Source organism: Gastrolobium bilobum, unplaced genomic scaffold (genome assembly GCF_033153095.1).
Source record: "Gastrolobium bilobum isolate Gb01-03AN ecotype WA unplaced genomic scaffold, APGP_CSIRO_Gbil_v1 utg34787, whole genome shotgun sequence".
In the NCBI taxonomy this organism is placed as follows: domain Eukaryota; kingdom Viridiplantae; phylum Streptophyta; class Magnoliopsida; order Fabales; family Fabaceae; genus Gastrolobium; species Gastrolobium bilobum.
This window is the reverse complement of record NW_026897009.1, coordinates 188,074-215,024: the sequence shown is the minus strand read 5'-3', so window position 1 is coordinate 215,024 and position 26,951 is coordinate 188,074. Positions and strand designations below refer to the sequence as shown.

At 38.6% G+C, this 26,951-nt stretch overlaps 1 protein-coding gene across 1 annotated transcript in view; it reads right to left on the bottom strand.

Moving 5' to 3' along the window:
• Positions 1 to 479: 479 nt before the first annotated feature.
• Positions 480 to 26,951, bottom strand: part of LOC133303381 (DNA polymerase epsilon catalytic subunit A-like) — a 38,203-nt gene continuing 11,731 nt past the window's right edge. Inside the window, exons 30-50 of the mRNA XM_061503286.1 lie at positions 26,411 to 26,543; positions 26,127 to 26,324; positions 25,952 to 26,026; positions 24,919 to 25,109; positions 24,567 to 24,747; positions 24,331 to 24,395; positions 15,940 to 16,072; positions 15,740 to 15,841; positions 15,416 to 15,499; positions 15,124 to 15,198; positions 14,491 to 14,550; positions 14,188 to 14,411; positions 14,063 to 14,111; positions 13,622 to 13,782; positions 13,273 to 13,339; positions 10,065 to 10,175; positions 4,784 to 4,954; positions 4,476 to 4,688; positions 2,157 to 2,263; positions 948 to 1,512; positions 480 to 612 (exon numbers count right to left, since the gene is read on the bottom strand). Of these exons, the coding sequence (XP_061359270.1) occupies positions 1,152 to 1,512; positions 2,157 to 2,263; positions 4,476 to 4,688; positions 4,784 to 4,954; positions 10,065 to 10,175; positions 13,273 to 13,339; positions 13,622 to 13,782; positions 14,063 to 14,111; positions 14,188 to 14,411; positions 14,491 to 14,550; positions 15,124 to 15,198; positions 15,416 to 15,499; positions 15,740 to 15,841; positions 15,940 to 16,072; positions 24,331 to 24,395; positions 24,567 to 24,747; positions 24,919 to 25,109; positions 25,952 to 26,026; positions 26,127 to 26,324; positions 26,411 to 26,543 (2,761 nt within the window). The 3' untranslated portion in view covers positions 480 to 612; positions 948 to 1,151. The remainder of the gene's footprint in view (positions 613 to 947; positions 1,513 to 2,156; positions 2,264 to 4,475; positions 4,689 to 4,783; positions 4,955 to 10,064; positions 10,176 to 13,272; positions 13,340 to 13,621; positions 13,783 to 14,062; positions 14,112 to 14,187; positions 14,412 to 14,490; positions 14,551 to 15,123; positions 15,199 to 15,415; positions 15,500 to 15,739; positions 15,842 to 15,939; positions 16,073 to 24,330; positions 24,396 to 24,566; positions 24,748 to 24,918; positions 25,110 to 25,951; positions 26,027 to 26,126; positions 26,325 to 26,410; positions 26,544 to 26,951) is intronic.

Here is a 26,951-nt window from a genome sequence, read left to right as displayed (position 1 = left end):
TGTATCACACCCGACAAAGGACTATTATTTAGGAGGCAAAAATCTATCACTAGAGGTTTATATTGACAATAAATATGCTGGGTTTATTATCGATCAACGATCAACCTAAGGCTATTGTATATTTGTTTGTGGAAACCTAGTAACATGGGAGAGTAAAAAGCAAAATATGATTGCTAAATTAATACAAATGCAAAATTTATAGTTATGGCCAAAGGTAATTTGAATTGTTGTGTCTAAAAATTATCCTAAATGACCTCGGTGAGATGTCAAACACCCTGAAACTACTTTATGATAACAACTCAGCCATATGCATAACACACAATTTTGTCCAACATAATTGAACAACGCACATAGATTAACCGCCATTTCATCAAAGAGAAGTTAGATAATGGACTAATCATTACTCCATATATTCCATTTGTTTGCCAATTAGTTAACGTCTTGACCAAGTAATTTCTCATTAACAAATTTCAAGTACTGGCGGAATTGATGGTCGTTGTCCAACTTGGGTTGTCAGAACATATTATTCAAGATTCCAATGCTATCTTCTCCCTTGCTCTTGATGAGGATGATGTAAACAACATTAGAGAAGCCTCAGGGCAAGGAAAAGATCTGCATAAAGTGATTGGTGATTATGGAGAAGTATACAGGCTACAGTCATGCTGGAATATCATAAAGGTCAATAATTTCATTTAAATAAGACAATGGGGACAACAAGAAATTATTCACGTCACCACCGTAGAAGAATTTGTATGTGATGCTTCCATAAATCAAATTACTCCGTGATTGGTTCTGGAAAGGAATCCATTGAACGATTAAGCTGTAATATGGCACTGGTAGCTTGCATTTTATGTGGACAGGATAGATATTTCATTGATCAAGTTGAATATTTCATATACACAGAATTTACATCATGCAATGACAAACAGAATAAAAGAATTGCTTACAACAGTGTCAAACGAGCACACCGCAAATGGTTGAATAATCTCGTAGACTGTTGGCCACAAGCAGGTTTCGATGCTTCTTTCATACCGGGGCACTTGTTGCTTACGACTAAGCAGATTTGCAAGGACCGGATGTGTACACTGATACTATTACTCTACACAGTTTAGTTTGGATTTAATCCCGATCATATCTCACTCAACTTTTAACTATCTAAATTCTAAAATCCAGGAGGTACATTCTTGGAGAAGTTTGAATTTCTGACGAGAAGCAATGTTCAAGAAAACCTGCATCTTAGTGCAAAATTCACTTACATCTTCCTTGCACCTAAATGAGCCTGCACATGCACACTGCTCAGCCAAATGTGCAGCTTTCACCTGGCTGCACCTGAGACACACCAGATCTTGGAGGTGATATTGCCGTTCTCTTTGTCGTACAATCTGAAGAAGAGTATTCTCCGTCGCCTCGCGGTCATAAGGCTGGCCGCACTGTGGCACAGCACAACGCCACTCCTGAGTCAATAAAGCTGAGTCACAGCACAAGTCCAAGTCCCTGCAGCCATTACAATAGCTGTCCCCGAAAAATAAAAAGTAATCTAAGTCAATATGGGAAGCTTAACACATTTTTGCTTTCGGACCATGATTAACATTGTTGGATCCAACGTAATCCAACGTATAAAGACAACGGAAATCTCATCCATATAAATCAAATCAGACCATCGATAAAATTATCAAGTTAAAGACTGGCCATTAATGCAGAAAGCTTGCAAATTCCAAAGCACATGAAAAGATAGTAATTATAAGAAATAATAGAAAGATAGATAAACCCCAGCCCAATGAGGCAAAAAGCAATTGCATTTTAGTTATGAGAAGCAGTGCAAAGTGAAAATGATTTCAGCTTTTTCTAATATCAAATTGTTTATCTTGGCAGTAACCCTTCTTAGGCAAAGAAATTTACAAAAACCACAAACTGGCCCATAAAAAAATTAACAGCCACTGATAATATAAGAAACAGTCAATGGTTTTCATTAAACAAAATTGAATAGTTTGGCAACCAATTAATAAGATAGTTCTAGTCAAACTCGAGCAAGAAATGCTTATGCATTTCAAGAAAAAACATAATAACTCTAATGCCATTGATAGTCAAAATACTTTTAGTAAAACTATTGTATTGTTTGCTATTCAATTGATAAATCAAAATCTATATTCTTTTACCTGCAGATAACATTGGGTAAGATGATGGAATGACAACGATTACGAAACTCAGCTTCTGGAGCAAACTCCCTGACATGAACATACTTTAACAAAATCTTTCTCATGACCTGTCAAGTGAAGGACACAATCAAAACAATCACTTTCCAGACCAAGGATAAATGTAGAAACCAGAAGATAAACAACCGATGAAGAAAGAAGCCATTCCACTTAAATTATTCGGAATAATATAGAAGTATAGCTTCACCACTCCTACTTCTTTTTTCTTTGGCATGAGGTTAAGTACTGAACAATGCTTAAATTCTTCTTTCTTGTTGATATCCTAATCAACATAGGTTATAATGGTGTAATCTCTTCTTAATATTCAAAAGTTAAGTTTGCAATCAGCAGTAAGCAATACTTCACTTCTGTGTAGCACCGTCATTACTATGTACACAACAATGAAACTAATAAAAAATTATTCAAATGAGCCGCTGCAAAGCCAAAATAGCGCAGTTTCTTTCACGACCAGGACTGGATCATTGATAATACGTCAAGCCAATATGGTTTCAAGTAACTTAGCTCAAAAAAGGTATCATAAGGACGCATAGGCTGCATGTGACAAATTCACCAAAGCACGTGCAGAATTCTAAAAATGTGAAAATTTACAAACTAGATTATGAAATGGTCTGGCAGGGCAGGAGGAGCTCATGGCGGAAAATCAGCATCAATAGCCTAAGTAAGTCCAACCACATAAAGTGGACTCGACACTATGGCTCAACCCAATATGGTTTCAAGTAACTTAGCCCAAAAAAGGTGTCATAAGAACGCATAGGTTGCATGTGATAAATTCACCAAAGCACGTGCAGAATTTTAAAAATGGAAAAATTTACAAATTGGGTTATGAAACTGTTAGGCGGGCCAGAGAAGCTTATGACGGAGGACTACCCCACCAATGGGCTAAGCAAGCTCAATCACATCAAGTGGCTCTGACACTATGTCTCAACCCAAAACCTTAAGATATTAGATTCATGAATCTTTCCACTTATATGGACGTTACTTAACTTATTATCAACCAATGTGAAACTTCATCACACTTAAAAATCCTAACAATAACCTTGTCAATTACCAAAGCAAGAATCACATTACAATCAAGAACCCAAATATGTCTTCCAAGACTGATTTCAAATATGATGAATCTCCGCCATGAAAACTACATGCATTTTACAAATAGATATGTCATAGTCTCTTGGACATATATCAAAAGTATTCCGACATGAGACTGTAATGCATAAGTGCTGCAAGTATATACACCTCACCTATTCCTAACAGAATACTGAAAAATATCTAAAGCTGTAAAGACAAAGACTACAATATCCCTAATGATAAAAAAATATAATATCCCTAATATAACCCAACTCATGGGTGTGAAGAAAATTGTGTTGAATCCAGAACCATGAGTTTGGTTCTAAGATCAATGGTGTAGAGGCTTTGTAAATGTATCAACAATTTGGTCAGAAGCTGGAACATGGAACAATCTGGTCCTGGGTTAACTCGATCTGCAACACAATCTTCTTCAGACAAGTAGTGGTGTGGTATTTGAGGGTTGACGAGGTATCCTTGAACTGGTGTGATTTAATCACTGGTTCAACCAGTAGTTTCTAGATGAGAAAATTGTTTTCTGTGAGTTTCACCATTGCATGATGGGAAATGAGCCCAAATTTGGATTCTACGAAAGCCATTGGGTAGGGAAAAGTTTCTGGTTTAGGCCCGCAAAGAGAGCTCTAATACCATCAAAGAGAAAAGGAGAGAATATGTCTGAATTCTATTTATAACATGATGAAAATGATGAACAGTGCAAAGTTAAATAGAAGAACTACGAGCTCCATCTGTTACGGATGTTTACTCCGGAATCAATAGGGGGAATAAGAATAAAGATTAGTTAGTTAGGAGGGCGTTTATAAATAACAGGGGCAATAGCCTCTAGGAAAGGTGCATTCTTTGTATTTTCAGTTGAGTGAATGAGAGAGTTCTCATTGTGAAAGGAGGGATATCTCCTTTGTGAAGAGTTAGTCCCTTGTAATTGTCTTTCTCAAAATCAATAAACCAGTTTTCGTTCTTATTTTCCTTTCTTGTCTCTGTTCTAGTACTGCTTTTCTATGGTAGATCGTAACAGCAGCTCCCCAAGAAAGGTGCGTCCTAGAATACGTGCACCTAACCTATTCTAAATAGAATACAGAAAAATATATAAAGCTGTAAAGTAAAAAGACTATAATATCCCTAATAATTAATAATACTGGTTGTTAAGTAAAGCCAACACAATTTAGGGAAAACAAATATTACCAAAATATCATGCTGCACATTTTGGTCACGGGCCATGACAGCACAGACATGCTCGATAAATTCCAAGGCTGCATCCCCTCTACGGTGATCACTTTTAAGTTGAGGAAGGGCAGATGATATATTCTGGTCGTTTTCTGATCTGTTCATCCCCTTCATGTGAAGACCAATATCACGTACAATTCCTAGCAGTTTGTCAGTGAAGTAAGAGCTAATCTGTGGAATAGAACGCCAAACAATATAAGAATCAACTAATATTTACAATGAAAAAAATGGTGCAACTTCAATTCCTTATGTTGTCATTGTTATACCTGCCCTTTAATATATTCCGTTATTTCTGATTCAAAAGCCTCAGCAGCTACGATGTTAATTGATGGGGTGCAAGACTCGTCATTCAGCAATGACGCCCTAATTGCTGCTTGTTTATGTGCATAGTTCCAGGGAATATACATGAATTGAGAAACAATGAAAACAAAATGGTCCTGTAAAAAGCCATAACATGACCAAAAAACTTAGATATGAAGAATGCAAAATAGTCCCTGTATTAAATTGCTAACCATTTCAATTCCAGTAAATAAATCTTCCCAAAGAATCCTTGTCTTTAGCACTTTTGTATTCAAGCTAAAATTCATACCAAGTGCTAAACAACCAATTCAACTCAAAAACCTTAAGTGATGTTGAGATATATAGTCTCACATTGGTTGTATGTGCAACTAATGTGGAGTTTATAAGGTCTTGAGCACTCCCACCCTTTGAGCTAGCTTTTGAGGTGGTGTATCTCAAGGTTATTTACATGGTATCAGAGCCTCGCCGCCCCCCACTTTCTCTTGTGGCGTTTCTTAGCACAGGTAGGCTGGGCCTGTTGCATTGTCCACTCTTCAAGCCCAATGGGCTCTCGTGTGACTACATAATTACTAATAAATGACTACATAATTACTATTTACAACACTCCCCCTCAAGCTGAGGAATAGATATTTATCATTCTCAGTTTGCTAGCAAGTTCTTGAAATCTATCTGAAGGAAGCCCCTTTGTCAATAGATCAGCTAATTGACGCCCAGTGGAAATGTATGGAGTGGTAATCAACCCGCTATCAAGTTTCTCTTTGATGAAATGGCGGTCGACCTCAATATGTTTAGTCCGATCATGTTGAACTGGATTATGAGTTATACAAATAGCGGACTTATTATCACATAGCAGCTTCATAGGTCCCTCACATTTTATTTTTAGATCATCAAGTACAATTTTCAGCCACAGTAACTCACAAATGCCTTGAGCCATAGCTCGAAATTCAGCTTCTGCACTTGATCTGGCGACCACATCTTGTTTCTTACTTCTCCATGTCACCAAGTTACCACAAAGAAACATGCAATAACTAGTGGTAGAACGACGGTCAGTCACGGATCCAGCATAATCAGCATCTGTGTAGACTTCTAAAGATAGATTGCCATCACGTCGGAATAACAACCCTTTACCAGGAGTACCTTTCAGATACTGAAGAATTCTCTCTACTGCCTGCATATGTTTCTCCTTTGGATCGTGCATAAACTGACTGACAACACTAACAGCATAAGCTAAGTCTGGTCTAGTATGAGCCAAATATATCAATTTCCCAACTAGCCGTTGATATTGTCCTTTATCAACTGGAGGACTCTCCTCTTCATAGCCCATCTTGTGATTCTGCTCAATAGGAGTATTAGAGGGTTTACATCCGAGCTTTCCTGCTTCTTTGAGAAGATCAAGAACATATTTCCTCTGGCTGATAAAGATTCCTTTGCTCGAATGAGCTACTTCTATCCCTAGGAAATATCTCAGTTTCCCAAGGTCTTTGACTTCAAACTCAGAGGCAAGCCGTGTTTGCAGAATCTGTCTCTCCACAAAATCATCACCTGTGATAATAATATCATCAACATATACAAAGAGCACAGTAAGCTTCCCATTTTGGGAGTGCTTGAAAAAAAGAGTGTGATCTCCTTGACTTTGTTTATATCCTAAGGTCATCATAACCTTAGTGAACTTTCCAAACCAGGCACGAGGTGACTGCTTCAATCCATACAAGGCCTTTTTTAATTTACAAACTTTATTTTCTCCCTTCACAGAATCAAAACCAGGCGGAATGAAAGCATTCTTCACATCAAATTGGTTTATATCCCAATTGTAATGGGCAGCAAGGGATAACAAAACTCTCACCGTATTCATCTTTGCAACTGGAGCAAATGTTTCTTCATAATCAATGCCATAGGTTTGAGAGTAACCTTTGGCAACTAATCGAGCTTTGTATCTCTCAAGAGTTCCATCAGAATTATATTTCAGGGCATAAACCCATCTGCACCCTACTGCTTTCTTTCCAGTAGGTCTATCAATAACCTCCCATGTTTTATTTTTCTCCAATGCATTCATCTCCTCTTGCATGGCTTGAGCCCAATTCCCATCTTTCAAGGCTTCATGTACTGATTTTGGGATTGCAATAGAGTCTAGTGCTGAAACAAAGCTTTTGTGCTGCACAGACAGATTAGCAGAGGAAACAAAATGGGAGATAGGGTATTGAGTACAAGAGGAACAAGATTTCTTGGGACATGATCTTTTTCCTTTTCTAAGAGCAATGGGTAAATCATCAGAATCAGTAGTAATGGGTAAGTCATCAGAAGTATCATGATCAGAAATATGAGATTCAGGACTTACCAGTGGTTCAGACGATTGAGGTTGCTGCTGAGGCAATGTGGGCTGTGTATCAGTCATAGGAGGATCAGTCACAGGAGGATCAGACATAGACACATTGGGAACAGGAACAAGAGGAAGAGACACTGACTCAGGTGAAGGAGTAGACACTGAAGATTCAAATTCAAAGAAGGAAGGTGATGAGTCTTCTAGTGAATTATTCTCCCCCTGAAGATGAGGACCTTGGAAAAAGGACTCAGATTCCTGAAATGTAACATCCATAGAAACAAAAAATTTCCGACTACCAGGGTGATAACACTTGTAGCCCTTCTTATCAGGAGCATATCCAAGGAAGACACATTTAAGAGCCCTAGGATCCAACTTACTGCGATGCTGTTTATGAATATGAACAAAGACAACACACCCAAACACTCGAGGAGGAAGACTTTGCAAAGTTGGAACAGAAGGAAAAAAAGAAGTCATGGAGTGAATAGGACTTACATGATCGAGAACCCGAGTGGGTAGACGGTTGATCAAGAACGCTGCAGTAAGAATGGCATCTCCCCAATAGCATTTGGGTACATGTGTTTGAAACAGTAAGGCACGAGCAACTTCAAGAAGGTGACGATTTTTTCTTTCAGCAACCCCATTTTGTTGAGGGGTGTCTACACAAGTAAGTTCATGAATCATACCTTGATTTCGTATAAATTGGGAAAAACTGTGATTAACATATTCAGTACCATTATCTGTTCTTAGTCTCTTGATTTTTCTACCAAATTGGGTCTCAACCATTTTATAAAATTGAAAGAACAGATGTGGTACCTCAGACTTTTCATGCATTAAGTAAACCCAAGTTACACGAGTGCAATCATCAATAAAAGAAACAAACCATCTATTTCCAGAAGCATGAGGGACTTTAGAAGGACCCCAAACATCAGAATGAATAAGATCAAAAGGTTCAACACTCTTAGTACTACTAGAAGGAAAAGACACACGATGATGCTTAGCAAACTCACAAACATCACAATGAAAAGACTCAACAGGCTTAGATAAAAACAATGACGGAAATAAAGACTTGAGTAAACCAAATGGAGGATGTCCCAAGCGCTTATGATGAAGCCAAATCAAAGAATCAGCAGTTGATTGACCATGAGACATCAAGATGTGATCTGTTACTTTATTTGCGGGAGATTGTGACACCAGATAGTACAGCCCACCTTGCTCTTTAGCACTACCAATCGTCTTCCCCGTGGCGAGATCCTGAAAAACACAATGGGTAGGGAAGAAGGTTACAGTACAATTCAGATCTTTTGTAATTTTATGAATAGAAAGAAGATTCGTGGAGAGTTTAGGAACATGAAGAGCATCTTTAAGATGTAAGGACTGCTGTAAGTTTATGTCACCAGAACCCGCAACTGATGTATGTGAGCCATCAGCTATGGCTATAGTATGAGTTCCAATGGTAGGATGATAAGAAGCAAAGGAGTCAGCACAACAAGCCATATGATCAGTAGCACCAGAATCAACAACCCAGGAATGTTTAAAATCATTACATGAAGAAAGGAAAGAATGAGTTTTGGGGCTCATACCAGTCAAAGCCAAAACACTAGTATCAGATGGCTTACTCAGATAATCAAGGATGGTTCGGAGCCGTTCTAACTCATCTAGACGAAATGCAGGTTGGGTCTCATTAGGTGCAGGAGTTATTCCAAAGGAAGTAAAATGCGCTTGACCACGCATCCTTGCCATCTTTTCTAAGACAGTTTGCTTTCCATGGAGGCGAAAGCATAAATCCTTGATATGACCTGTTCTTTTACAATAAGAACACCATCGATCATCTCTCTTAGGTTTAGAAGATGCACCATCATAAAACTTTGTAAAGGAACTCCTTTGGTCAACGAAAAAGGCTCTAAAAAGCCAAAAAATTCGGAAAAAATACCAAACGATGTCCGATCTGAGAAAACAACACAGATCCAGAAAGAGAACAAGGAGACGAGAAGAATGGTGGTGGTCCGGTCCAGAAACACCGCCGGACGCGCCTCCACGCGCCGGAGAAAGCAGCTGCGCGTGGGCTTCACTCGCGGACAAAGAGGCGGTGCGTGAGAGCGCGTGGCAAGGCTTCTCCGGCTGAAACTTTTCCGGTGTGGTCGTCCGGTGAGCGCGCACCTGTCTGTGGGTGGTTGCGGTTGAAAAGTCACCGGAAAGGGTTCTAAACGGTGAAGACAGAACTGGTTGAAGGCGGTCAGAGGTGTTTGGGTCGTTTGTGGCGGAGGAACGTTGCGTAGAATGATAGAACGAAAAAAAAAAGAATGTCAACAGTGGTCCCCTTGGTCCAAAAGGTCCCCGGAAAAAATTTTCCGGTGGCGGCTGATGGCGGCAAGAGGCAAAGAAATTAGGGTTTTATAAAAAAAAGACAATAAGTGCGGAAGCAGAGCCCTCAGGATCGAGTGCTCTGATACCAACTTGAAAAAAGGTTATGAAATATTATTGATTTTTGTATTTGAATCTGTACATAGGGGTCTCTATTTATAGAGACTTCTTGACCTAATTTTGACCTAATGGGCTTGGCCCAATACACGAGTAACGGACTAAATAAATACAAATAAATGACTACATAATTACTATTTACAACAAGTGACAACATTAATAGTTTTATATTAATATCTCTAACACACTCCTTATGCAATAGCCCTTGGATAATGCAGACTCACTTTTTTTATTTATCTTGTGCTGATTTAACTTACTTCTTTTTTAAAATTTTATTAGAAAACAAGGGTGGGTGCTGAGGTTCGAACTTATGGGCACTTGGTCACAAGCTCAGATACCATGTTAAACGATCAATTCAACCCAAAAACTTAAGCTGGTAAGTGATAACCACATTAATGGTTTTATATTAATAGCTCTTAACACACACCCTCTAACACTAAGTAACTTACTTGGATTTTTTTGGGTAAGTATTCAGCAATATTCCAGCTCGATATAATATCAACTTGTGATTCATCATTCATGGCTTCATCAGATTTTGCTGGTATTCCACCGTAGTTATACTACAAGAGGAGAAGCACAATAACTAAGCAATATATGATTACATGCTGACTTGGAGTAAATAATGGAAAAGTGAAATGATAGCATGACTGTAAAACTATATCAAATCAAGAACATGAAGAAATTACATTAGATTTCCATAGGAGTACGGTAAAATACTGATGTTCACAATTAGATGCATTTATCACTCGGTCACCACCATTATGCATTTAATATCAAAACAGGATATTTAAACTAGAAACATAAGAGATAAAAAATATTTACGACCACTAGTAGCAAAAACAATAATATATAATATATCACACCATTATCAAATCTTAAACTGGCTTCATCAGTCAAGAAAATTTCTTTGGTTTTTCTTTATGAAAGATCAGTCAAGAAACTCTCTATTTCCATTTTGGCATCAGTTATAAACCTTGCCCATAAAGAAAATATTTCACATTAGGTCATTAGGTATTAAATCAATGACTTTCTTCATAATTATATTACAAGAAAAATTATTACCTTCCCTCGCATTCTGAAACTTTAGTTCGAATATATTTTTATTGGACTACCCAACCATTCAAGAGTTATAAAATGTGCCTGGTAGACCTCGTGTTATTGTATTATTATTTTTTGGTGACTGATGGAACCTCAATTTGATATAAAGAATAAACAAGATACAGATTAACAAACAATTACAGTAATAACAAACAAGAGGAAAAACTTCACTCCAAGACAACCTAGCCTTGAGAGCTTCCCTATTTTCTCTCCTAATTCCTCAACCCAATTCCCCAAATTACAAATGATATTCAGCCTAAAGAAACCCCACCCTAAACATCTATATATAACTAATTCCTGACTAATGGGCTTGGATACTTTATTAAAGGCCATAATACTTCCCCTCTAAAACTTACCTTGTCCTCAGGGTGAAGAAAAAGGATAGATAATGTTAGAGAACTTTCTACTCGGGTCTCATTGTTTAAAGTATACAGATCTCGTTATGCTAGAGGCAGCATAATTGCTATTAAACCATGTTACACATGACCTGCATGAGGGTAACTTAGTAAGACTCTTGGAAACTTCATGGAATACTTTTAGTAACTCCATAATAGCTACTTCTTGGGCACATGACAGTTTCGAGTACCCCTCCTCCCCATTTGCTCAATCTTTACTGCCACAACTGATAAGTCAAGTTGAATGCCCTTGCACGTCCCTCGACTATGCACACTATTTCCATAGCCCATGGCTGCTAAGTATTCTCTAGTATTGAACCTCCCACACCCAACAACATAACCAGCAAGCTTGGGTTTTGACAAATATGGTGTGGAGAGTAGTTGTACCTCTCCTTCATCTCTTCCGGGGAAAGCCTTTGAAATCTCGCGCCACTGCCACCGTTGTTAGGATTAGCCGCAATCCTATGTTTTGTGTTCCCTTGATACCCTCTTTTCTTGTATTCGTTGGTTGCCCTTCTGATTGGGCTGAATTTATTGCCCTTTCATTACCAGCCCATTAAGTCCATCAATGCTATTCCTATTAGGCCTACCTCCCATAAAAGGCCCTTCGCCCAATGCTGGTCGCTTGTGTGACCCAACCACAACTACTACTCTTACCAATTTGCCCCAAGAATGACCCGACCCGTTCACATTCTTTCTCCTGTTCTTCAATTCCTTGTTCGAGCTGGAGCACGTCTTCCTTCACTATTGTCTCCTTGACTTTGTTTCCGATTTCTTCCTCTGGATCAATCCCACCTTTACCCAGTATCTTTGTAAAGAACCAATTCAACCCAAAAGCTTACGCTAATGGGTGAGGCTACATTAATGGTTTAATATATCTCAACACGCCCCCTCACACGAGAGTCCACTGGGCTTGAAGGGTGGACAATGCACAGGCCCACCTACCTATGCTAAGAAATCCATAAGAGAAAATGGGGGGCGGTGAGGATCGAACTCGGGACACGAAGCTCTGATACCATGTAAAGAACCAATTCAACCCAAAAGCTTAAGCTAATGGGTGAGGCTATATTAATGGTTTTATATATCTCAACAATCTTCACACGGTCCGGCGAGAAGGGAGCATCACACATGAAGCACAAATTCCACCACCGCTTCTCATTCGTCTTTTCTGACCCAAATGACGTAGAACCCTTATTGTTTCTTTCTTCTTCAGTTTCGTTGTTCACCTTTTCCACTTCAATTTCATCCTCTTCTTCTTCGACAAGTTTTTCTGCATCTTTTTTTGTGTATTCCTTTGCTTCTGTTTCGGCTTTTTGTTGATCTATTTCTTTTTCTTTTTCTACATCCGCTTCTTCTATTACTCCATTGCTTTCATTTGTATCCGTTTTGGATCTTGTTACCGCCACTTGGAAACTTTCATGTCCCTTTGCTTCTTTTTTCATTAGAGCTTCTAGTTTCTCTTCCCAAGCATCTATGATTTTTATCATCTACTCAAACAACTCAATGACCTCTGATGTGCTTACTTTCTCCAAAGCTTTAAGATTTATTTTTTTTACAGTTCTAGACCATATAGCACTCCCAAGATCGGAAATGATCTAATACCAAATTGATGGAACCTCAATTTGATATAAAGAAGAAACCAGATACAGATTAACAGACAATTACAATAATAACAAATAAGAGGGAAAACTCCACTCCAAGACAACAATCTAGCCTTGAGAACTTCCCTATTTCCTCTCCTTACCACTCCCCATGAAACCCGACTAGCGAGTGTGGGGTGGAGAAAATCCTTGTACGCAGCCTTACCCTTGCATAATTGCAAAGAGGCTCTTTCCCGGATTCGAACCCATGACCTTTCAGTCATGAAGGAACTGTTTTACCACTGCTCCGGTTCGCCTCCTTTTCCCTATTTCCTCTCCTAATTCCCCAAATTACAAATGATATTCAGCCTAAAGAAACCCCACCCTAAACATCTATATATAACTAATTCCTAACTAATGGGCTTAGATACTTTATTAAAGGCCCATCAGTGACAAACAAGTCCCCAGGCCATTCACAATTGCTTTGGAAATAATTTGAAGAAGGAACCTAAATATCATCTCACAATCAACAACCAATACAGTGAGGGCTAAACAATGAACAACAAAAATCATGATGACCAAACCTGATCCATGAACAGCAATGAGCACCAGAACTGCAGTGGTTCAAGCTCAATCCATTCAAATAGGTCACTACAAAATAAGCAATACAAAGAGTTAGATAGAACAAGATGCATCAGTTTATTGTCATTTAAAGTTGAATTTGCTAAAATTGAAAAAAGACCCGCATAAGTGATTCTTTCACCACAACTTTACGTTATCCAGTTAAAATTGTAGATTCTTCATTCTTATATGAGGTTGTGGGCAAAAGTTTCCAACTTCTGCTATCTTTAGGTTGAATCATCACATAGACAACAAGAGTTTTATATAATAAAAGAAAATATGATACATTTTTATGGCTTTTGCAAGACAGACCTAGATTGTATAATTTTTAACAAACTGTCACAGTAAGCTTTGGCTGCAGACATATCATATTTCCCTGTGTCAATAATAATCTTTGAGAAGTTTGCAAATACAATTGTTGCACCCAATTTGCGGAACTCTGCCAACAGCAATGCGAAGACCTTTTGCATGACCTAGCAATATCAATGCAACCACATGACATGAGAGACAATTGATTAAGAGGTTCTAACACAGATATATAAATCACAATGAAATGAACTCAACAGGGTCAACAGGCCTAAATCCAAAACAATTAACAGGAAGGAAAATATTGTATCATCTCAGCGAATAATCGAATTCACTAAAGCCATTTTGTTTGCTTTATCAAATTAACTAGTAAATTTTGGAAAGATAAATAAGAGATGAATTTCATTACATGCATCATGCGGCATCTTTTAATGTATAATTATTTACCTTGTGGAGTAGCTGGTGAAGAGCTGGATCATGAAGTTTTGATTCAGGGCTGCAACGTGGGAAGGAATGCAGTAATTACATGAATCAAATAGAAGACGATGGTAAACAAATAAAGATAGTAAAACCTGCAAAGCCATCGATATAGATGTTGCAATACTGCATCAGCATAAACATTTCCAGATGTGACTGCATCCGCAAGGCATCGCTGGATCAACTGTTTTAGGACTCGAAAGGCATGTGTACATGAGGTAGACTCATCAAAGCCACTATCAAATCCTAACAAAGCACCTCCTTCCATTTCATTAACCTGATTGCATTTAAGAAGAGCATCTACAGCGAGGTGGTGTATCTGCAAAAATAAAAATAAAATCCCCATGAAGTTATAAAAGCTTGGCTCAACTGGTGAAAGTAACTTTAGATTATCGAACCTTTAGCTCCACCGTAACTTTTCTATAAGCTCCAGGATACGTAAGAACAGGTTGGTGGACCTATTTCCAAATAGCACAGCGGTCAATTTCAGAGGACCAAATATGAGCATACTAAATCATTAAATAATAACTAATAATAAGGGAAAACTCTTCCCGGGTGATACTTATAGCACGGTTTAGGCACCTGCACTATTTTTCTGCAAACAATTTGAACAATCTCAGTTTAAAATCTGATCATTATGTCATGGAGAGAGATTAATTAATTCATTATTAAACTGCAACTAAAACTGGTGGATGTCCTCCCACAGAACAACAGCATTTAACCAAATAAGAACAATTTAACACCGGTGATCATGTTAAAAAAAGCGGAAACTTCATCACAAAAAAAATAAAAAAATAAAAATCCAGAGTGGTTATTATATCATAAGTGTCATTGTTCAAAAGGTAGTTATGGGGAAAAAATAGTATAGGAACTAAAAAAGGGAACTAGGAATCATTTTTATTACCAAATAATAATAATAACAAATGCTTAAGAACGCATAATAGTAAAGCTCTGCAAAAGCGAAAAGAGGAAAACATTAAAGGTATGCAAAAAATTGGGTCATTAAAAATCCAAATATTTATATGACAGACCTCGTCAGCAAAACAGTTATCTTCAACATTAATGCCATCTACATCTGGAAGACCGTCATCAGAAATCCAAAGTACCTGTATGAATGAATATCTTTTAAGAGACAACTATGGTTGTAATAAATCAATCTTTTTTTTCTTTTTTTGAAAGGGGGGTTGGGGGGTAAAAGGGGAAGGACGATTCACGGGATAGAAAAATCATGATCAGGCTAGTGGATCCATCACAAGCGAAGTCAGTTCAGTAAGTTTCAGTTGATAACTTCAGATTCAAGAACTTAAAAATCAAAATCAGAACCTGTTGATTATCATGCAACGCTCTTGAAAAAAAGGTATCCGCTGTAAATATAAGCCAGTCAAGTTCAAAGTTCCCCAGTGGTACCTGCAAAAGGAATTCATATGCATATGCAAAATAAAAGATGGGAAAATTACAAAATAGAACCTCTCAATAAAAAATCCCACTTCTAAGAACAAATTATCACTCAGCCTGTTAACGTTGTGCAAGTAGAGCTGCATATGTTTTTACTTATTGGCTTAATCTACCACTTTAGTTCGGTAAATATATCCTTTTTTCTTTTGTACTTTTCCCAAAGATATGCTGCTAAAGATTTGGAGTGATTACATGGGCATATCTTGATAAAGCAATTCTTTCATTTAGCCACTGGACAGATGCTGCACAACGTTGCATTCCAATTTTAGCAGCAACTTGTTGCCATCCAAGAATCTAAAAAGAGCCCAAATTAAGTATGTTAAAAAAAGGCATAAAAGACATCTAAATACTAACTTGCTTCAGAAGGACCATCTGTTTCAAAACATTTTTACCTGATATTGACTATCACGGGCATTTGAAGGAATACTCAGGCATGGAAAATCATCTAGAGCTCGGATGCCCAATTTTACTAGTTGAACATTTGGGCATTCAATGACAGCAACCATAGGCCCATGATGTTCGCTCCTATGAACAAGATTAACAGAGAAGAGAAAAATAATTCAGTCCAAAGGATGTAAATATAAAAATAAATTTTGACATTTTAGAACTTTCAGAGCATATAGAACATCGGTAAAGAATAGAATTGTAAAACCTCAAAAACTTACAAAGATTATTTTGAGATTAAGCATTGTTAAAATTTCAAGCAGTTACTACTCTTAATCTTCTTTTGAACATTTAGTGTAACACTGATGGGCCCCTAATGCCTTTTAATCAATATTATAAACGCAGGAGAGCTAAGGCCCAAGTGGAAGGAAACATCAAAGAGGCCCAATCTGATGGCACAAGCACGAGAGAGAGGGGAAGCAAGGAAGCAGAGCAGGGAAGCCACAAGAAGCAGCAATCAGTTATAAACAATGCCACGTGGAATGTTGTGAATGGAGAGGGTCACGTGGGGGAGGGGGCTGTGGCGAGTAGGGAATAAGAGAGACGGTTAGGAGGAAGGGGGGATTATTCTGAAAAGTGGAGAGTAAGGGTAGCACCTGAACTTGTGGTTCAGTGTGGTAAGGGTGTGTGGAATTGTTGTAAACGGGTGACTTGAGTGTGATAGTTATGGAGTTTGTAAGGGCAGTATGATGGCCTGGTATTCGTGAGTAATTGTTAAAGGATATATTCTTGATTGTAAAGGACAATGTCCTAGTAGTATAGCTAATACTCATTATTTTCTTGTTCGTGCTGTAAGGGGTTGTTTCCCATGACCTTTTATAATCAATAGAAGTAATTACCGTTGTTATCCTTTGCTTAATCGATCCTTTTATAGCCAACGTATTGAAATTCTTATTGTTGTTATTAAAAGATAAGTGGTGCCATTAATTTGGTATCAAAGCACTTTACCTGGGAAAATTGTGAATGGTGTTGACACGAAACATGGATCATCGAATGGAAGCGTTGGAAGCAAGAGTTGCGGGAACAGAGAAGGGAATCCATTGTATTGAAGCTAATTTGTCTGATATGATGCGTACCCTTCAGGAGCTTGCAGTCGCTGGAAATGAAGGCGGGACAAATGAAAGAGGAGGCGGTCATCAGGAAGGAACAAACGGGGAACTTCATCGCTTGTTGAGGGATGAAGAAAGGATGAAAAGAGTGGAGGTGCCATATTTCAATGGAGACGATCCGTATGGGTGGATTTTTCGAGCGGAAAGATATTTTCGTATCAATCATATTCCCGCTGAGGAACAAGTTGAGACCGGATCTATATGCTTGGAGGGTCGTGCGTTAAGTTGGTTCCAATGGTGGGAGCCGCGAAAGCCTACGATGAATAGGGAGGGCCTCCGAAACGCCATTCTACAGAGGTTTCATGTGTCTTCTACAGGGAACCCATATGAGGCGTTGATGGGACTGAGGCAGGAAGGAACGGTGGCCGAATACAAGGAGAAGTTTGCGATATTGTCAGCACCGTTGAGGAATGCACGTGACGATATGATGCAAGCAGCGTTTCTAACGGGTTTGAGGAAGGAGATTCGAGCTGAGGTGAGGCTCCATTCCCCTGTGGATTTGAATCAAACCATGATGCTAGCTCAGAAGGTGGAAGAAAGGGAGAAAGAGTTGGGGAGGGTGACGATGGAGTGGAAAAGGGGAAATGGGTTTGGGGGATCATACACGGGCCGGTCAGCATTGCCAGGGAGAAACGGGCCCAATAAAATGGGTCTTTCACCAATAACTCAACAGCCCAAGTTAATAACGCAACGCAGGGAGCTTCAACGTCCGTAGCGAGTGTGAGCCCTAATCACCCAAACTTGAACACGACAACGCCAGGGGGAAGCCATTCGTCCGTCTGCGGTGGCATGGGGTCACAGCGGTCGAACTATAGGAGGCTAAGTCAGATAGAGATGGATGACAGACGAAGGCGAAACACTTGCTTCAAGTGTGACGGACCATATGGGCCGAGACACGTTTGTCAGTACGCTCATTTGAGTGTGTTGATATTAGGAGAAGTCACGGTGGAGCACGAAGTACAAGATGTGGGAGAGGGGGAACAGGAAGAAGCGATCCAATTGAGCATGCAAAGTGAGGTGGGGTGGACGTCGAACAGGAGTCTGAAACTGTGGGGACGCTTAAAGAGCCAAAGAGTGGTGATTCTTATTGATACAGGGGCTTCTCACAACTTCGTAGCTGAGAAGTTGGTGAACGCTCTTGGCCTGCCAATAGACGAGACACGGAATTCCAAGGTAGAAGTGGGCGATGGACATCGAGTGGGCAGTAAGGGAGTATGCAAGGGACTATGCTTGGAGTTGCAGGTTTGTCGATAAGTCAAGATTTCTTTGTTTTCAACTTGAATGGTGTGGATTTGGTTCTGAGTTTTACCTGGTTGGAGGAATTGGGGGAGATCCGAGCTAATTTCAAGGAGTTGTTGCTGGAAATTCTTTGGCAAGGGACTGTAGTCAAGCTTAGGGGAGACCCAACTTTATCATGCAAGCAGATTTCAAGTAAAAGAGTGAATCGTTCTTGGAAGAAAAATGACGAGAAGTTTTATGTGGAATTGGGTTTAATTTCTTTGAATCCAAGTTCCCTTGAAGGGGTACCATCCCAAATCTCAGAAATGCTTCAGGAGTATCAAGTCGTGTTTCAGTTGCCTTCAGAATTACCTCCTAGTAGGGGCTGTGACCACCAAATCATCTTGAAGGAGGGAGCGGAGATACCCAATGTGAGGTCATACTGTTACCCACATTATCAGAAGGAGGAAATTGAGAAATTCATAAAGGAGATGTTGACTGCAGGAATGATAAGGCCTAGTAACAGCACTTACTCTTGTCCGCTGATCATGGTTAAAAAGAAGGATGGAAGTTGGCGGTTTTGTATGGACTATCGCGCTTTGAATAAAGTGATTGTAACTGATAAGTTCCCAATTCCTGTCATTGACGAGCTTCTGGATGAGTTGAATGGGGCTAACATTTTTTCCAAGCTGGATTTGAAATCGGGATATAATCAAATATTGATGAAGGTGGAAGACATTGAGAAGACAGATTTTCGCACGCATGAGGGGCACTACGAGTACCTAGTAATGCCATTTGGGTTGAAAAATGCTCCATCAACCTTCCGATCGTTGATGAATGCCATTTTTAAACCTCATTTGCGTAAGTTCATCTTGGTATTTTTTGATGATATCTTGGTGTACAGCCAAGATGAGAAACAACATGAGTATCATCTTCGAGTAGTGCTTGAGATTTTGAAGCAGCAAAGACTTTTTGCTAACTATAAAAAGTGCAGTTTTGCTAAGGAAGAATTGGAGTATCTGGGTCACGTGGTATCTAAGGAAGGTGTTAAAACAGATCCACAAAAGCTGCAAGCTGTACAAATGTGGCCAGTGCCTCGAAATTTAAAGGAGTTGCGGGGGTTTTTGGGACTTACCGGGTATTATAGGAGGTTTGTGAAGAGGTATGGTCATATAACCAGACCCCTCACGTATTTGTTGAGGAAAGATTGTTTTTTATGGGACGAAGAGGCACAAAAGGCTTTCGAAATGTTGAAGGCTGAGATGGTGAAGCTTCCTATGCTGGCCTTACCCAATTTTAAGGAGACATTTGTGGTCGAAACGGATTCTTCTGGTGTTGGTATGGGGGTTGTCCTTATGCAAAAAGGGCGTCCTATTTCTTTTTTGAGCCAAGCTTTTTCTGACCAAGCAAAGAAGTTGTCTGTCTATGAGAGGGAATAGAAGGCTATAATGTTTGCAGTCCACAAGTGGCGTCATTATCTGTTAGGGAGACACTTTAATATTAGGACCGATCAACGCAGCCTCAAGTATTTGACGGAACAAAGGTTGATAGCGGAGGGCCAACAAAAATGGATAGCCAAACTGATGGGGTTTGATTTTGAAATTCAATTTAAGCCAGGGGAAGAAAATAAGGCCGCTGACACCTTGTCTAGAGTAATGGAGTGCAAGGAGTTGACCTTGGTAAACAGTCCCGATTTGCAAGATATAGCTGAGGAGGTCTTATATGATGTGTCCACACAAAAAATAATTACGGAAGTGTTACAGGACGCTCAATCACACCCTGGATATCAGGTAATTAAGGGTTGTTTGTGGTTCAAAAATCGGTTCGTGTTGCCCAAAAATTCAGCACAAATCCTTGCAATCCTATTTGAGTTTCACTCTTCTCCTTTAAGGGGTCACTCAGGGGAATTAAGAACTTTCAAAAGGATTGTTGTTGTGTTCTACTGGAAGGGGATGCGTAGAAGGGTGGCTGATTTTGTAAGGCAGTGTGGAATTTGCCAACAGCAAAAATATGAGGGGCTGCTGCCTACTGGCCTTTTGCAGCCACTGCATGTGCCAGAAAAAGCATGGGAAGATGTAACAATGGACTTTATTGGAAGTTTACCAAAGTCTCAAGGAGTTGACACCATCATGGTAGTAGTAGATAGACTAACCAAGTACGCGCACTTCTTAACCTTGAAGCATCCTTATCAGGCTCAGGATGTTGCAGAGTTATTTGTGAGAGAGGTTGTCCATCTACATGGCTTCCCTAAGTCTATTGTTTCAGATAGAGACCGGGTGTTTATGAGCTTGTTTTGGAAGAAGTTATTTCGAATGTCAGATACTAAGTTACGTTTTAGCTCCTCTTATCATCCTCAAACGGAAGGACAGTCCGAAGTAGTGATAGAACTGTTGAGACATATCTGAGATGTTTCATTAATGGTCATCCTCGCGGTTGGGCTAAATGGGTATCTTGGGCTGAATTTTGGTTCAACACAACTTATAACCGGTCAATTGGCATGACACCCTTTAAGGCTGTGTATGGGCAAGACCCTCCTTCCTTGTTTCGTTTTGAAAAGGGGGGAACTTAGGTAGATACATTAGATTGCTAGAGATGCAGTGGTGGATGATCTCAGGCAGAATCTAAATAGAGCACAACAGCGCATGAAATTCCAAGCAGACCAGAAAAGAAGAGAGGTTCAGTTGGCAGTAGGGGACAGTGTGTTCTTGAAGATACAGCCTTATAAGATGCGTTCTTTAGATAAAAGGATCAATCAAAAATTGAGCCCACGTTTTTATGGACGTTTTAAGGTAGTGGAATGTGTTGGGGCAGTGGCCTATCGTTTAGAGCTTCCTTCATATTCAAAGGTACACCCCGTATTCCATATTTCTAAACTTAAACTTGTTGTTCAGCCGATGGTGCCCATAGTACCATTACCAAGGTGTTTGGATGATACCTTGGAGCTTAATGTTCAACCTGTGGCAATCCGTGATTCTAGGAGGTTGATGAATGGGAAGGTGGAGTTATTGGTGCAATGGGAAGCACTTTCTGACTGTGACTGCACATGGGAGGATTTGGAGGTGTTTAGGCATCAATTTCCTTCTTTTCACCTTGAGGACAAGGTGACTCTTCCAGGGGGGAGTATTGATGACCCCTAATGCCTTTTAATCAATATTATAAACGCAGGAGAGCTAAGGCCCAAGTGGAAGGAAACATCAAAGAGGCCCAATCTGATGGCACAAGCACGAGAGAGGGGAAGCAAGGAAGCAGAGCAGGGAAGCCACAAAAGGCAGCAATCAGTTATAAACAAGCCATGTGGAATGCTGTGAATGGAGAGGGTCACGTGGGGGAGGGGGTTGTGGCGAGTAGGGAATAAGAGAGACGGTTAGGAGGAAGGTGGGATTATTCTGAAAAGTGGAGAGTAAGGGTAGCACCTGAACTTGTGGTTCAGTGGGGTAGGGGTGCGTGGAATTGTTGTAAACGGGTGACTTGAGTGTGATAATTATGGAGTCTGTAATGGCAGTATGATGGCCTGGTATTCGTGAGTAATTGTTAAAGGATATATTCTTGATTGTAAAGGACAGTGTCCTAGTAGTATAGCTGATACTCGTTATTATTTCCTTGTTCGTGCTGTAAGGGGTTGTTTCCCATGACCTTTTATAATCAATAGAAGTAATTACCGTTGTTATCCTTTGCTTAATCGATCCTTTTATAGCCAATGTATTGAAATTTTGATTGTTGTTATTAAAAGATAAGTGGTGCCATTACACGTATACAATAGACTCATACAATGAACTCCCCTGGTACTTGACGGTGTCAAATATGGAATCTATTGATTAAAAAATCAGGACCGGACCATATTTATATATAAACTCATGCTACTAGCTTATCTACTCTACTCAAAAGATTCAGAATCTTGCTTCAGCATGTTGATGAACGGGGAATGATATAGTTCAAAAACATGTTCTGCAAGAAAGACTAACTAAAGAATTTGAAGTTAAAGATCTTGGGAAGTTGAGATATTTTCTTGGGATAGAAGTTGCATATTCAAGGCAAGGTATCTTTATTTGTTAAGGAAAGTATATCCATGATCTCCTTAAGAAAGGAGGAAAACTTAGGTCTAAACCTTCCGTTGTTCCAATTGAACAATACCATAAATTAAGAAGTGAAAAGGAGAGTCCTTCGATTGACAGAAGACAATATGAATAACTAGTTGGGAAGATTGATATATCTGGCTCTTGTATGATCTAGCCAATTCATGCATGACCCCAAGGATAAAGTCTTGCATGCAGTAGACTAAATTGTCCAGTATCTTAAGGACACAACTAGGAGAGGACTGTTATTCAAGAGAGTTGGAAAACTATCGTTAGAGGTAAATACAAACGTTGATTATGTTGGGTTAATGATTGGTCGACGATTAACCTCGAGTTATTGCATGTTTCTTTGTGAGAACCTAGGAACATAGAGGAGTAAAAAACAAAATGCAGTTGCTAGGTCGAGTGTAAAGGAGGATATTCAAGCTATGGCCCAAGGTATTTGGCAACTCATGTCTGGAAATCATCCTAGATGGCCTCAAAGTGAGATGTGAAGCTACTCTATGATAACAAGTCAGCCATTTGTAAAGCGCGCAATCCGGTTCTAACACGATTGGACAAAGCATATTGAAATTGACCGTCACTTCATCAAAGAGAAGCTACATAGCAGACTAATTAGTACTTCATACATCTCTTCTGGTTGCCAATTAGCTGATGTCTTGACCAAGGGGCTTCCCATCGATAAATTTCAAGAACTTACTAGCAAGCTGGAAATGATAATCTATTTCTCAGCTTGAGGGGAGCATTATAGATTATGTAATTATTGTATTTTATTTTTTCGGGCTTTGTTTCTTTGGCCCAATCTCTATAAATAGTGTAACCCTCTGTACATGTTTTCTTTGAGAATCAATAATATATTTGATTTCTCCTGTCAAGGAATTAAGGTAATGACTTTAATTGAGGGTCATGCAACCAACTCTCCCAAACGCTTAAATTGTTAAGTGAAGGCAGATGAATGATTTTATGTTTTTTATATTATATTTCTAACATGCCTCTTCACAGAAGAGTTAATTGGGCTTGATGGTGGACAATGCACATGCTTACCTATATGTGCTAAGAAATTCCATAATATTTATTAGACTAGTGGGAGCGGCAAAGATGGAACTCTAGACCATTTGGTCTTAGAGGCTCTGATACAATGTCATGTAACCAACTCTCATAAAAGCTTAATCTGATAGGTGAAGACAAATGAATGGTTATGTGTTAAAAATTATATTTCTAGCGAGGGAGTTTTGGGTTTATGGTCTTAGATGAGATTTCAATCGTTATGTTGTCTTGAACAATTCATGAACAGACTTTATAATGAGTAATGGCCTCTCTGCAGAACAATTTGACAAAAAACGATACATCATTATGCAATCTTAACCGAATACATATATCAGAGAAACTACTAGGGTACATTGAGGACCCTATAGAAGGAAATGACCGGTAAGTAACAATAGTTACCGATAATTTTTAACAACAAAAATAATGTCTCGAAGGAAAGTAGAATAAGCTGTTCCAGATATTATGTAACTACAGATGATGGAAAAACGAGTTGGTGTGGAATTCAGCTGGTACTTTCATATGATATTCAAGTGACTAGATTCATAGAAACCAAACAAGGGAAGGCCCGGGGATATATTTCACTGATAGTAGTGTATAGGAAAGAAGCAGGGATGAGATTTATCAACCACTTCATGTAAATGGAGAAGGGTTGAGACTTAAAAACTTTGGGGATTGAAATCACCTTCGTATGGCGATAAATTTTCTTACTCACATACAGATTATAACATTTCACATAGTAATAATTAGGGTATATGCTGTTAACTTTTGTTTGCACTAACCAGCAAAAGGAATCTGTACACAACTGAAAAAGCATGGTAACATATTTTTAAAAGAAAACCTAAGTTGCACTACTTTCAGCATTATAGTAAACTAAGATATGGGGGGGGAAAACCTGTGATCATTTATTGCTCTTTGTATCACTGTTTCAGCATCCTTGACATGTGCAACATAGTCCACCTGAATGTAGGACATTATTATACCCATAAACAAGAAAATAGATAAGCACATAGACACTTACATGGAGAAATTTAAAAAGATAAAAACTAATTAAAAGAACATCTATAAATTAGATATTAAGATCTATTGCAAGGAAACAAAATTATGATTAGAGAAATGTGGCAGATTTACCTTAAAATTAATGCCATTCCTCGGAGGTGGCTCAATAGAAAAAGCTTGGCAAGCATCGTGAAATTGTCTTTCAAGAAAAGTTGGTGATAAATCTTTGTTTTGATATGGATTAACTGCCACAACAGTTATTGCTTTTGATGCAGGAAAATATCCAACATATATAGCCCGTCCCTCAGAGATGCTGAAGTTAATAATAGAACATTACTTGTAAAACTACTTTCAAAGATATCATGCAAAGCACGGGAAAGGCAATAAATTTATTGTCAACGCAATACAATTCTGTTTTAAACACAAAAATGAGTGACAAAAGCAACTGAGAAAATATCTCTATAGACATTGGGCCTCCACTTACCTATGGTACAAGTAAAAGAAGGATATGGATTGTTCGAGATAAGCGCATTCTGTTGTGGTCTTCATGTGCAATTCACTCAAATTCCATGGGTCTTGTAGACTACGTTTTTTAGAAGTCTTGTCCACCTTACATACACAACCAAGCTGGACTATAGCGTTAAACTCCAGTGGCATCTTGGTTTCATATATTCCCTGACAAAAAAATTGCATCCTCCTAGTTAAATTCAATATAACTGCAACGATCAAATACATTTTACATAATGGAAGTAAAACGGGTAGTATGAGCTCTTCAATGTACCCTAATATACTAATCGAAGGAAGGTATTAAAATAATAAGATGTGAATGATGTGTATCAACTGTTTTGAAGATGGAGTTATACAAACTCAAAAATGGAAGATGGAGTTTAATATCAAATATCATACAAACATATGTGATTGGAAGTAATGATTCAGATTTGAAAGAACTACCATTTTATCCAACAATATAACAGTTGCTCACCATTAGGAACAGAACAAAGGCCTTTTGCACATTGCCACGGCCATATCAATATGCTTCAAGAATTTAAGACTTAAAAACCGATTCAAATTGCAAATTTTACCAGTCAATAACGAATAAGGTCTACATCTACAGCATGAACAAATATAATTTGCTTATCTAAATAAGGTAAACCTGTATCAAAATGAAAGAGACTCTGAGCCAGGAAAAATTGCAGAATGAAGAGAGCATATTACTGCCTCGATATATTCAAAAGAAGAAACAATGTAGTCGAGAAAATTTTTTCTGAGGCCAATCAAACTCTTACAAATAAAAGGCATACAACACAGAAAAGATTACTCATAACAACCCCACCCCACCCCCAAAAAAAAGAAAGAAAAAAAAAACAGAGACAACCTTTTATTTGTTGATGTCTAACCACAAATTACAACAAGAATTGGTGGTACATCATATTACTAATCAAATTATAGGTGATACAACAAATTGTCCACACAGAAAAGAAAAGAAATATACTTAGATGATTAATGAGTATGCTGACCTCAACATCAGGATCTGCCAAAAGAGCTGCAAGTTTTTTACTTGCTTCCCTATATTGAACTTCATTAATTGTGACCTGCAAAATTTCCAAAGCAATATCAATACCTTCAAATGAGAAAATATAACAAAAGAACCATAAAAAATTCTATTTAGAAAAACAAGCAATAATACCACACCTCATACAGGTTATAACTATGTCTTCCATGGGGAAGAGTCTTGTTGACACGTTTGCCCAAAAATTCTTCAGTAATTGGTGATCTAGAATTGAGATAAAAGACTCTAGGAACAGAAAGAGGAATCTTAAGCATAATCCCGTCAACAACCACCCAAGCAAAAAATTGGCCAATCTGTGAACTTTGAACTAGCTGTATTATCTGAATCACAAGATTAGAATAAGGAAATCAAAACATCATACAGTGATGCTGTAAAACAGACTACTTCAATACAAAATTAACATTACCTGCCAGTGGCAACGTGTTAGGACTACCTCATGATTTCTGAAATATGAACTGACATTACTCCTGCCCTTCATCTTACCATTCGTTTGTTCAAGTATGCCATTCACATGGTCAGAATTCTTTGAATTCTCCAATCTGAGAAAATCAGTGCTCTTCCTTATTACCAATCAATAATATTTGGGAGCTCACACAATGATGAACTTAGATATCTATCACAACAGTCAGATTTTCATCCAGTAAAAAGAGGTGCAATGGATGGGGTAAAGAAGGACAGGCAGATCACTGTTCACTGCGTCTGATACCATGTAAAGAATCAATTCAACCCAAAAGCTCAAGCTATTGGGTGAGGCTACATTAATGATTTTATATATCTCAACAGAATATATTAGTAAGTATTACAATTTTCAAGATGTAAACATAAGACTTTCATCACAAGATTCTGAAACAAAATAATTGCCCAATATATGGGAACACAAACTTATATAATTTGGCTAAATGCCCTCTATTAGCTTTTTCTGTGCCGCCATTATTAATTAACATATT